At 51.6% G+C, this 12,354-nt stretch overlaps 1 protein-coding gene across 3 annotated transcripts in view; it reads right to left on the bottom strand.

Moving 5' to 3' along the window:
• LYAR (Ly1 antibody reactive) overlaps positions 1 to 12,354 on the bottom strand; it is a 174,882-nt gene that overhangs the window by 44,875 nt on the left and 117,653 nt on the right. For all 3 annotated transcript variants that reach the window (XM_075346887.1, XM_075346885.1, XM_075346886.1), the window contains one exon: positions 6,647 to 6,730. In XM_075346887.1, the coding sequence (XP_075203002.1) occupies positions 6,647 to 6,730 (84 nt within the window). The remainder of the gene's footprint in view (positions 1 to 6,646; positions 6,731 to 12,354) is intronic.

Raw genomic sequence — 12,354 nt, 5'->3', positions numbered from 1 at the left:
AGTTTTGATGACTTCAATGTGAATCTACAATTTTCAGAGTCATGAAAAAACGGATTTTTATGTACTCACCGTAAAATCGTTTTCTCTTAGCCATCATTGGGGGACACAGGACCATGGGTGTTATGCTGCCTATCCATAGGAGGACACTAAGTAGATGCAAACGCATAGCTCCTCCTCTGCAGTATACACCCCCTGGCCGGGCCAGGCAACCTCAGTTTTAGTACACAAGCAGTAGGAGAAAAAAAACAGTAAAAACGTCTCAACAGAGGAACATGAGAAAAGAAGAGTCATAACCAAATAAGGTACTGAGAGAACCAAGGCCCAACAGGGCAACAGGGTGGGTGCTGTGTCCCCCAATGATGGCTAAGAGAAAACGATTTTACGGTGAGTACACAAAAATCCGTTTTTCTCTGACGCCTCATTGGGGGACACAGGACCATGGGACGTCCTAAAGCAGTCCATGGGTGGGAAACATAAAAGAAGACAACACAACCCAAGGACTAGGAACCAGTCCCAGACAGCCTGGAGCGCCTACTGAGAGAGGTGCTCTACTGCCGTTTGCAGAATTTTCCTACCCAGATTTGCCTCAGTTGAAACCTGGGTATGGACTCTGTAATGCTTTGAAAACGTATGTAGGCTAGACCAGGTCGCAGCCTTACACACCTATTCCGCTGAAGCCTGATGCCGAATGGCCCCCGAAGCGCCAACTGCTCGCGTGGAATGAGCCCGCAGCCCACTAGGAATGGGCTTGAGTTGCAAGCGGTAGACTTCCTGGATTGCAGAGCGAATCCAGCGAGCCAGAGTCGCCTTTGAAGCTGCCTGTCCCTTCTTAGGCCCCTCAGGAATGACGAACAAAGAGTCAGTTTTCCTAAAGGGGGCTGTCCTGGATATGTAATATCTGAGAGCTCTGACGAGGTCTAACGAATGCACAGACCTTTCCACCCTATGAACCGGGTGTGGACAAAAGGAAGGCAGAACAATGTCCTCGTTCAAATGAAACGGGGTAAGAACCCTTGGAAGGAAATCCGGAAGGGGGCACAGAACCACCTTGTCCTGGTGAAAGATCAGAAAAGGCTCGCGGCAAGAGAGTGCTGCTAGCTCCGAAACCCGTCTGATGGACGTAATTGCCACCAGGAATGTTACCTTCCAGGACAGAAGAGCAAGGGAGGATTCCTTGAGGGGATCAAAGGCAAACCTCTGGAGACCGTCCGGAACGAGGTTGAGGTCCCATGGTTCCAGCGGCCGTTTGTACGGGGGAACTAGATGGGAAACGCCCTGGAGGAAGGTCTTGACTTGCGGTTTTTGAGCCAGGCAGCATTGGTAGAAGATTGAGAGCGCTGAGACCTGCCCTTTAAGGGAACAGAGCCAACCCCGCTTGCAAGCCAGACTGTAGAAAGTCGAGAATTCTGGGGATGGCCAGAGGCATAGGCTGGACGTTAGTTTCCCTGCACCATGAAAGGAAGATTTTCCACATACGGTGGTAAATGCGGGATGAAGCAGGCTTTCGGGCGCTGATCATGGTGGAAATAACCCCGTGGGAGAATCCCGCTCTTGTTAATACCCAGGTCTCAATGGCCATGCCGTCAGCTTCAGGGCTCTGGAGTTCTGATGGGAAATGGGCCCTTGGGTCAGCAAGTCTGGGATGTCTGGAAGGTGCCACGGTGCGTCTGTGAGCATTTGTACTAATTCGGCGTACCAGGCGCGCCTGGGCCAGTCCGGTGCTATCAGTATCACTGGGACTCCCTCTGCCTTGATCTTCCTGATTACCCGCGGCAGCAGGGGTAGAGGTGGAAATATGTAAGGCAGGCGGAATTGGTGCCAGGAGCAGATTAGAGCATCCGCGCCGATGGACTGCGGGTCGCGTGACCTGGCTATGAACGCGGGTACCTTTGCATTCAACCTTGAGGCCATTAGGTCCACGTCTGGTGTGCCCCAGCGAGTGCAGATGTGTAGAAACACATCTGGGTGGAGAGACAATTCTCCGTCAGCCAGGCCTTGGTGACTTAGAAAGTCTGCTGCCCAGTTCTCTACCCCCGGTATGTGTACCGCTGATATCACTGATCCCGACGATTCGGCCCAGCTGAGGATCTTGTGGGCCTCGAGATAAGCCGCTTTGCTGCGGTTGCCCCCCTGCCGATTGATATAGGCTACAGCTGTCGCATTGTCCGATTGGACTCGAATCTGACGACCCGCTAGCAGAGGGCAGAACGCCCTGAGCGCGAGGAAGATCGCGCGGAGTTCCAGGATGTTTATGGGTAGGAAAGACTCCTGGGGCGTCCAACGTCCTTGAGCAGTGTGGTGCCGGTACACTGCTCCCCAGCCTAGGAGGCTGGCGTCCGTGTCAGGACCAGCCAGTTCACTGGGAGAAAAGATCTCCCCTTCGATAGGGATGAGGACCGAATCCACCAGCGGAGTGCGTACCTGACTGAAGGCGTCAGGTGAAGATGTCTGTCCAGGGAGAAGGGGCTCTTGTCCCAGGCCGCTAGAAGGGCTAGCTGCAGTGGGCGGAGGTGCAGTTGAGCAAAGGGTACTGCTTCCATAGCTGCCACCATCCTGCCGAGCACTTTCATGCTGAATTGAATGGAGCGAGACGGAGGACGTAGAAGGCAGCGTACCGCTCGTTGAAGAGCGATCACCTTGTCCTGAAGGAGAAAGATCAAGCCCCGACAGGTGTCCAGGGACATGCCCAAGAAGGTGATGGATCGTGATGGGATCGGGGATGATTTGTCCAGATTCACTAGCCACCCTAAGCGGGATTGGGTGTCCACAGTGATCAGTACGCTGGTTGAGCAGTCGCGGAAGGAGGGGGCCTTGATGAGGAGGTCGTCCAAGTAAGAAAGAACGACTACTCCCCTGGCGTGAAGGACGCTCATGGCGGCCGCCATGACTTTGGTGAAGACCCTTGGTGCGGTGGCAAAGCCGAAGGGTAGAGCTACGAATTAAAAGTGGGAGTCCTGAATTGCGAAGCGGAGGAACTTTTGGTGATCTGGGGCGATAGGTATGTGCAGGTACGCGTCCTTGATGTCTATGGAGGCGAGGAATTCCCCTTCGACCATGGATGCAATAATAGACCTTAGGGACTCCATTCTGAATCTCCGAACGTGCACATGTTTGTTTAGGTGTTTGTGGTCCAGGATGGGTCGAATTGACCCATGCTTTTTGGGGACCACAGAGAGGTTGGAATTTAACCCCCCGAATTTCTCGTCATCTGGGACAGGTATTATCACTCCTGCTGTTTGGAGCGAGTGGATTGCTGAGAAAAAAGCTTCGCGTCGTTTTCGAGTCTTTGGGGGGTTTGAGAGAAAGAACCGACTTGGGGGTCGGGTCTGAAATTCTATGCGGTAACCGGAAGACACAAGGTCTCGCACCCATTTGTTGTCTGAGGCGGCAGCCCAGATGTGTTGAAAGAGCCGCAGTCGACCTCCTACAATGAGTGTGTCTTCCGGGGCGCCGAAGGAGTCATGAGGGGGGAAAACGTCATGGCCGAGTCTCCCTAGTCCTGGACTGTTTCGGTCTAGACTGCCATGACAAAGTGGGTTTCGGGGAGAGCTGAGAAGGTCGGTCCCTGCGTAGTCCGCGGCTGGTGGCGGAGACAGCACGGGATGTCGACCAACCAAATGAGTTCCGAAAGGAGCAGAACGAGGACTGTGGACGTCTGGTGAAGGACGTCCTGGACTTCAGCTGGGGGAGGGAGGTACTCTTTCCTCCCGTGGCGTCAGAAATGAGCTTGTCCAGACGTTCGCCAAACAATCGGTCTGGAAAAAAGGGAAGGCCCGTTAGAGACTTCTTGGAGGCAGAGTCCGCTCGCCATTGTCGGAGCCAGAGAGCTCTACGGATGGCTATGGTATCTGAGGCGGTAAACGCTGCGCAGGTAGCAGCGTCCATGGAGGCCTGCCTGAGGTACTCCGCCGCAGCGGCAATTTGAGCTGTTACCTCTGTGAAGGTATGAGTGAACTGGGATTCCTCAAGCGAAGTGTTAAGGGATTCTGCCCGGACCGAGATTGCCTTTGCGACCTACACAGCGGCAAAGGAGGGCGAGAGGGAGGAACTCGCAGCCTCAAAAGCAGAGCGGGTGAGGTGCTCCACCTGTCTGTCTGTCGGGTCCTTGATGGAGGAACCATTGGGTAAAGACAGGAGCGTCTTTGTGGTAAGGCGGGAGACCGGGGGGTCGACCGAGGGCGGATCGGCCCAGCCCTTAGGGGCAGGTGAGGCAAAAGGGTACCGGGACTCCATGAGTTTTCGGTTACCGAAGCGCCTGTCAGGCTTCTCCCTTTGCTTTGTGAGGATATCCTGAAACTCTGGGTGATCAGCGAAAACCTTTTGGGGTTTCCTTGCCCTCTTAAAGGAGACTGCGTGGTCAGTGGTAGCGGATGGTGGATCCTCCACATGCAGAGTTTGGTTGATTGCTGCTATAAGGGAATCTATTGCAGTTTGATCATCTGGGGAGGCTGAAACCAAGAAATCCTCTTGGTATAAACAGCATTCTCCCTCCTCCAGCTCTTCAGCAGCCGTGGAGCGTGTGGGAGAGCCTGCCCTGTGTGCTCCCGAGGGAGAGCCCGCTGGAGGCACCCGGCCGTGTGCTCTTTTCCTGATCCGTGAAACCGGTGAGGCATGTGCCCGGATTACCTCAAAAGGATCCTCCATAGGGGTATCCTCAGGCTGCGTTCCGTCCAGGGACCCAGAAGGGTGTGGAGGATGACATTGCATATCCAGCACCAGGTTCTGTGACAGTTTTTCCATGGATTGGGACAGAAACTGTGCCCATTCCGGTGGTCTGGGAGCCCTAGGCTCTGGGCTGACGATTGCGGCGGTGGTGACAGGGGGGTCTTGGGGGGGCTATAGGGGCACAGGACTCACAGAGAGAAGAGGTGTGTTTACGTGGCAGCTCAGCGTAGCAGGCAGTGCAGGCTGAATAATAGACTATGTGGGCCTTAGCATTCTTAGTACCCTTAGAATTCTGCATGTTCCTAATAGGAGTATGCCAGGAGAGGGAGCAATGCTCAGCAGAGCTACAAGTGAAGCAAGCACCTCACCAGAATCAGCCGATGGCCCTGTCCTCAGGAAGGATTAAGCTCTATGGAGATCTTCGCACGCTTTCCTGGGGGAAGTCAGTGTGCCCCCCCCCTACTGTGGGAAGTAAAAAACGGCGGGAAGGGAGCTTCTGATAGTTTTCCTCCCTCTCCCTCCAGTCAGCACACAGCTTGTCACTGGTGGTTATCAGCCGGCTTTTCTGCTAGAGCAAATAAACAGCGTGAGTCCCTGAGCCCTGGACCCTCCCTCTGCCACCGGGAAATTATCTGCAGGACTTTCTGCAAACAGGAGTGACTTCCCCCCTCCTCCAGCCAGCAAGCTAGAGAAAAGTTAACACTGTGTGTGCAGGATCCTTGGGGCTCTCCTCCTTGCACTCAGCAAGGGACTTTGTCAGAATAAATACTGTAAATTTCCTGGGAGTCTTCCCTGCAGCGTCTTTTCTCCCTTTGTCTGGGAAACCAGTCAGGGGGATCTCACCTTAAAACACTGCTTCAGTCCAGGCAGTGAAAATAGCAGAGTCAGCTTGCTGTGTCCGGTCACACCGGTGCCATATTCAACTCAGAGCCTGCAGAGAGGGGTTGAGGAATTGGTGCCATATTCAACTCAGAGCCTGCAAAGAGGGGCTGAGGAATTGGGCTATAGGGGCACAGGCCTCTACCCTGGGCTTTGGAAAATCGGTGTCTGTGGAACCCGTCGTCCAGCTCAGGATCCAGCGTCGCAGGAGGGGGTACGTGGAGGCGACACTCCACGTTCCCGCCCGTTGATGGTAGTGGGAGATCGGTCTCAAAAAGAAACAGTCGCCCTCAAAAAATAAGAAACCTTGAAAGGAAGTGCCTCCTACAGACACTAAGCTAAAACTGAGGTTGCCTGGCCCAGCCAGGGGGTGTATACTGCAGAGGAGGAGCTATGCTTTTGCATCTACTTAGTGTCCTCCTATGGATAGGCAGCATAACACCCATGGTCCTGTGTCCCCCAATGAGGCGTCAGAGAAATAAAGAAAACTCTTTGAATGAGAAGGTGTGTCCAAACGTTTGGTCTGTACTGTATATTAGCGGTTACAGAGTGCTGCTGTATTCTTTTTGTTTTTCGTGTAGTCATTTCAGCTGTCACCTGTTCACATTTATCCCGAGATGCCAGTCAGTTTTATCACATACAGAACATGTACCCATTGGAGTCTATGAGGCTGTTCACATTTTTTTTTTTGTGAACTGAGTGGTCATCAAGAAAATATCATGGAGACATTTCCATTTGTGATTGCAATCACAGATCAAAATTACCCACACAAGTCTACGCGTCCATGAAAAGTATGGACAGGACACGGACAGCATCAGTGTGTAGTCCATGTGCTGTATGTGATGAATATTGCAATGGATAAGAGAGGCAAAAATACCATGACGGGGGCATCCAGAATATAGCAAAGATTACCATAAACGTATACATATACATACATATATATATATATATATATATATATATATATATACATACATATATATACATATATATATATATATATATATATATATATATATATATATATATATATATATATATATATATGTGTATATGTAGGTCTAACTTCCCCCTCCCACTTTTCCACACAGTACGTACGTACATTACTTATGGCTTCCTCGAAAATCTCCCACACTTTGTCCTGAAGAGCAGGACTGGAAATTTTTAAGCTGTTTTTCATCCAATTCTAGAAAATAGAAGAAACATATTGGAAACACAGTTACAGAGAGAAGTCATTCAAAAGCTCAATATTAACATGCAATTCCTACAGGGAATTATCACTAGTGATTACTTTGATCAGATGTTAATCCTTTTCTGCCTTTAAGCTTAGATGCATTAAAGATGTTTTCCCATGAACAAAGTTAATTTTAATAAATAGATCTTGGAATAATAATAGTTTCCACAATTGGATGTGAGTAAGAGTGCAAGCAAGGATTTAGAATTAAAATATAACTTTTAATATCATTAGTCTAAAACACGATATAATAAAGTGCAGTGCATGAAAATAATAAACAGAAAGATCTCACCCAGTTCTTCTCCTGATGAGATCAGATACCACCGGAAAATCCAAGGCAGAAGCAGGTCAAACCAGACCCTAGGGGGGGTGGGGGGTGGAGCGACCAGTATACAAGTTCCCTGCCCCTGTCGTGCCCCTGCAAAAAATTGCTTCCGCCCTTACAAGGGCAGCACCCAAGTCAGGAATGCTAGCCCTGATGACAAATACACCCACCCAACGCGTTTCCCTCTCTATATAAAAAGAGAGTTCATCAGGGGAGAAAAACTTAAAGTAAAGCCTGCAATAGCAGGACAATACTACACAGAGTACATTAGTGGTACAAATGTGTATACACACAGTGCACATTCGTGGTGCACATGTGCATGCTAATGGCCAGTGGGACATCAGGAGAAGAACTGGGTGAGATCTTTCTGTTTATTATTTTCATGTACTGCACTGCACTTTATTATATCGTGTTTTAGACTAATGATATTAAAAGTTATATTTTAATTCTAAATCCTTGCTTGCACTTATACTCTAATTGGGATTTGGGCTGTACTGCTTTGCCATTGCGGCAGGATTGCTTTTTACCCAATTGGATGTGGTTTAAAAAGAAAGGAATTTTGTTTACTTACCGTAAATTCCTTTTCTTCTAGCTCCAATTGGGAGACCCAGACAATTGGGTGTATAGCTATGCCTCCGGAGGCCACACAAAGTATTACACTAAAAGTGTAAAGCCCCTCCCCTTCTGCCTATACACCCCCCGTGCTCACGGGCTCCTCAGTTTTGGTGCAAAAGCAAGAAGGAGGAAAAAATTATAAATTGGTTTAAAGTAAATTCAATCCGAAGGAATATCGGAGAACTGAAACCATTCAACATGAACAACATGTGTACACAAAAAACAGGGGCGGGTGCTGGGTCTCCCAATTGGAGCTAGAAGAAAAGGAATTTACGGTAAGTAAACAAAATTCCCTTCTTCTTTGTCGCTCTATTGGGAGACCCAGACAATTGGGACGTCCAAAAGCAGTCCCTGGGTGGGTAAATAATACCTCATAATAGAGCCGCCACCGGCTCCGTCCTACAGGTGGGCAACCGCCGCCTGAAGGACTCGCCTACCTAGGCTGGCATCTGCCGAAGCATAGGTATGCACCTGATAGTGTTTCGTGAAAGTGTGCAGGCTCGACCAGGTAGCCGCCTGACACACCTGCTGAGCCGTAGCCTGGTGCCGCAAAGCCCAGGACGCTCCCACGGCCCTGGTAGAATGGGCCTTCAGCCCTGAGGGAACCGGAAGCCCCGAAGAACGATAAGCCTCGAGAATTGGTTCCTTGATCCACCGAGCCAGGGTTGATTTAGAAGCTTGTGTCCCTTTACGCTGGCCAGCGACAAGGACAAAGAGTGCATCCGAGCGGCGCAGGGGCGCCGTACGAGAAATGTAGAATCTGAGTGCTCTCACCAGATCTAACAAGTGCAAATCCTTTTCACATTGGTGAACCGGATGAGGACAAAAAGAGGGTAAGGAGATATCCTGATTGAGATGAAAGGGGGATACCACCTTAGGGAGAAAGTCCGGAACCGGACGCAGAACCACCTTGTCCTGGTGAAACACCAGGAAGGGGGCTTTGCATGACAGCGCTGCTAGCTCAGACACTCTCCGAAGTGAAGTGACTGCTACTAGGAAAACCACCTTCTGCGAAAGGCGTGAGAGAGAGATATCCCTCATTGGCTCGAACGGTGGTTTCTGAAGAACCATCAGCACCCTGTTCAGATCCCAGGGTTCTAACGGACGCTTGTAAGGAGGGACGATGTGAAAAACCCCCTGCAGGAACGTGCGTACCTGTGGAAGTCTGGCTAGGCGCTTCTGAAAAAAGACAGAGAGCGCAGAGACTTGTCCCTTAAGGGAGCCGAGCGACAAACCCTTTTCCAATCCGGATTGAAGGAAGGACAGAAAAGTGGGCAAGGTAAACGGCCAGGGAGAAAAACCCTGAGCAGAGCACCACGACAGGAATATTTTCCACGTCCTGTGGTAGATCTTGGCGGACGTTGGTTTCCTAGCCTGTCTCATAGTGGCAATGACCTCTTGAGATAATCCTGAAGACGCTAGGATCCAGGACTCAATGGCCACACAGTCAGGTTGAGGGCCGCAGAATTCAGATGGAAAAACGGCCCTTGAGACAGCAAGTCTGGTCGGTCTGGTAGTGCCCACGGTTGGCCGACCGTGAGATGCCACAGATCCGGGTACCACGACCTCCTCGGCCAGTCTGGGGCAACGAGGATGGCGCGGCGGCAGTCGGCCCTGATCTTGCGTAACACTCTGGGCAACAGTGCCAGAGGAGGAAACACATAAGGGAGTTGAAACTGCGACCAATCCTGAACTAAGGCGTCTGCCGCCAGAGCTCTGTGATCTTGAGACCGTGCCATGAATGTCGGGACCTTGTTGTTGTGCCGGGACGCCATTAGGTCGACGTCCGGCATTCCCCAGCGGCAACAGATCTCCTGAAACACGTCCGGGTGAAGGGACCATTCCCCTGCGTCCATGCCCTGGCGACTGAGAAAGTCTGCTTCCCAGTTTTCTACGCCCGGGATGTGAACTGTGGATATGGTGGAGGCTGTGGCTTCCACCCACAGCAGAATCCGCCGAACTTCCTTGAAGGCTTGCCGACTGCGTGTCCCGCCTTGGTGGTTGATGTATGCCACCGCTGTGGAGTTGTCCGACTGAATTCGGATCTGCTTGCCTTCCAGCCACGGCTGGAACGCCTTTAGGGCAAGATACACTGCCCTTATCTCTAGGACATTGATCTGAAGGGAGGACTCTGTCTGAGTCCAAGTCCCCTGAGCCCTGTGGTGGAGAAAGACCGCTCCCCACCCTGACAGGCTCGCGTCCGTCGTGACCACCGCCCAGGATGGGGGCAGGAAGGATTTCCCCTTCGACAGAGAAGTGGGGAGGAGCCACCACTGAAGGGAAGCTTTGGCTGCCCGAGAAAGGGAGACGTTCCTGTCGAGGGACGTCGACTTCCTGTCCCATTTGCGGAGAATGTCCCATTGAAGTGGGCGCAGATGAAACTGCGCAAAAGGAACTGCCTCCATTGCTGCCACCATCTTCCCTAGGAAGTGCATGAGGCGCCTCAGGGGGTGTGACTGACCATGAAGGAGAGATTGCACCCCTGTCTGTAGTGAACGCTGTTTGTTCAGCGGAAGCTTCACTATCGCTGAGAGAGTATGAAACTCCATGCCAAGATATGTCAGTGATTGGGCCGGTGTCAGATTTGACTTTGGAAAATTGATGATCCACCCAAAACTTTGGAGAGTTTCCAGAGCAATGTTCAGGCTGTGTTGGCATGCCCCTTGAGAGGGTGCCTTGACAAGGAGATCGTCTAAGTAAGGGATCACCGAGTGTCCCTGAGAGTGTAGGATTGCCACCACTGTTGCCATGACCTTGGTGAAGACCCGTGGGGCTGTCGCCAGGCCAAAAGGCAGTGCCACGAACTGAAGGTGTTCGTCCCCTATGGCGAAGCGCAGGAAGCGCTGATGCTCTGGTGCAATCGGTACGTGGAGATAAGCATCTTTGATGTCTATTGATGCCAGGAAATCTCCTTGGGACATTGAGGCGATGACGGAGCGGAGCGATTCCATCCGGAACCGCCTGGTTTTCACATGCTTGTTGAGCAGTTTTAGGTCCAGAACGGGACGGAAGGATCCGTCCTTTTTTGGCACCACGAACAAGTTGGAGTAAAAACCGTGACCCCGTTGCTGAAGAGGAACAGGGATCACCACTCCTTCCGCCTTCAGGGTGCCCACCGCCTGCATAAGAGCCTCGGCTCTGTCGGGGGGCGGAGATGTTCTGAAGAAACGAATCGGAGGACGAGAGCTGAACTCTATCCTGTAACCGTGAGATAGAATGTCTCTCACCCATCGGTCTTTTACTTGTGGCAGCCAGGTGTCGCAAAAGCGGGAGAGCCTGCCACCGACCGAGGATGCGGTTTGAGGAGGCCGAAAGTCATGAGGAGGCCGCTTTGGGAGCGGTTCCTCCGGCGGTCTTTTTAGGACGTGACTTAGACCGCCATGCATCGGAGTTCCTCTGACCTTTCTGAGGCCTTTTGGACGAGGAAAATTGAGACCTGCCCGCGGTCCGAAAGGACCGAAACCTCGATTGTACCTTCCGTGGTTGAGGTCTGTTTGGTTTGGACTGGGGTAAGGATGAATCCTTTCCCTTGGATTGTTTAATGATTTCATCCAATCGCTCACCAAACAAGCAGTCGCCAGACAATGGCAAACCGGTTAAGAACTTTTTGGAAGCAGAGTCTGCCTTCCATTCACGTAGCCACATGGCCCTGCGGAGTACCACCGAATTGGCGGATGCCACCGCCGTACGGCTCGCAGAGTCCAGGATAGCATTAATGGCGTAGGACGCAAACGCCGACGCCTGATTGGTTAAGGACACCACTTGCGGGGCAGATGTACGTGTTACTGCATTAATCTGCTCCTGACAAGCTGAGATAGCTTGGAGCGCCCATACGGCTGCGAATGCTGGAGCAAAAGACGCGCCTATAGCTTCATAGATGGATTTCAACCATAGTTCCATCTGTCTGTCAGTGGCATCTTTGAGTGAAGCCCCATCTTCCACTGCAACTATGGATCTAGCCGCCAGTCTGGAGATTGGAGGATCCACCTTAGGACACTGAGTCCAGCCCTTAACAACCTCGGGGGGGAAGGGATAACGTGTGTCCTTAAGGCGCTTGGAAAAACGCTTGTCTGGACAGTCTCGGTTTTTCTGGATTGCCTCTCTGAAGTCAGAGTGATCCAGAAACATATTTAATGTACGCTTTGGAAACCTGAAACGGAATTTCTCCTGAGAAGCAGACTCCTCAATAGGGGGAGCTGGGGGAGAAATATCCAACACCTGATTGATGGTCGCAATAAGGTCATTCACTACTGCGTCACCTTCAGGTGTATCTAGGTTGAGAGCGGCTTCAGGATCAGAATCCTGATCTGATACCTCTGCTTCATCCTCCAGAGAGTCCCCCTGCTGGGACCCTGAACAGTGTGATGAAGTGGAGGGAATCTCCCAGCGACCCCGCTTGGGCGGCCTGGGACTGCGGTCCGTGTCAGAGACCTCACCCTGTGACCTATGGGTTACCCCAGGGGCACTTTGCTGTTCCAAATGAGGGGGACCAGGGGTCAAGGATTGGACAGTGTCCGGGGCCTGAATCACCGGTCTGGACTGCAATGCTTCCAGTATTTTAGCAGACCATTTATCCATAGTCTCAGACAGTTTGTCAGCAAAGGCTGCAAACTCCGTCCCTGTCACCTGGACAGTG

This window comes from Anomaloglossus baeobatrachus, chromosome 1 (genome assembly GCF_048569485.1).
Source record: "Anomaloglossus baeobatrachus isolate aAnoBae1 chromosome 1, aAnoBae1.hap1, whole genome shotgun sequence".
Taxonomy (NCBI): Eukaryota; Metazoa; Chordata; class Amphibia; order Anura; family Aromobatidae; genus Anomaloglossus; species Anomaloglossus baeobatrachus.
The sequence above is the reverse complement of the archived record's forward strand: the minus strand, read 5'-3'. Positions and strand labels throughout refer to the sequence as shown.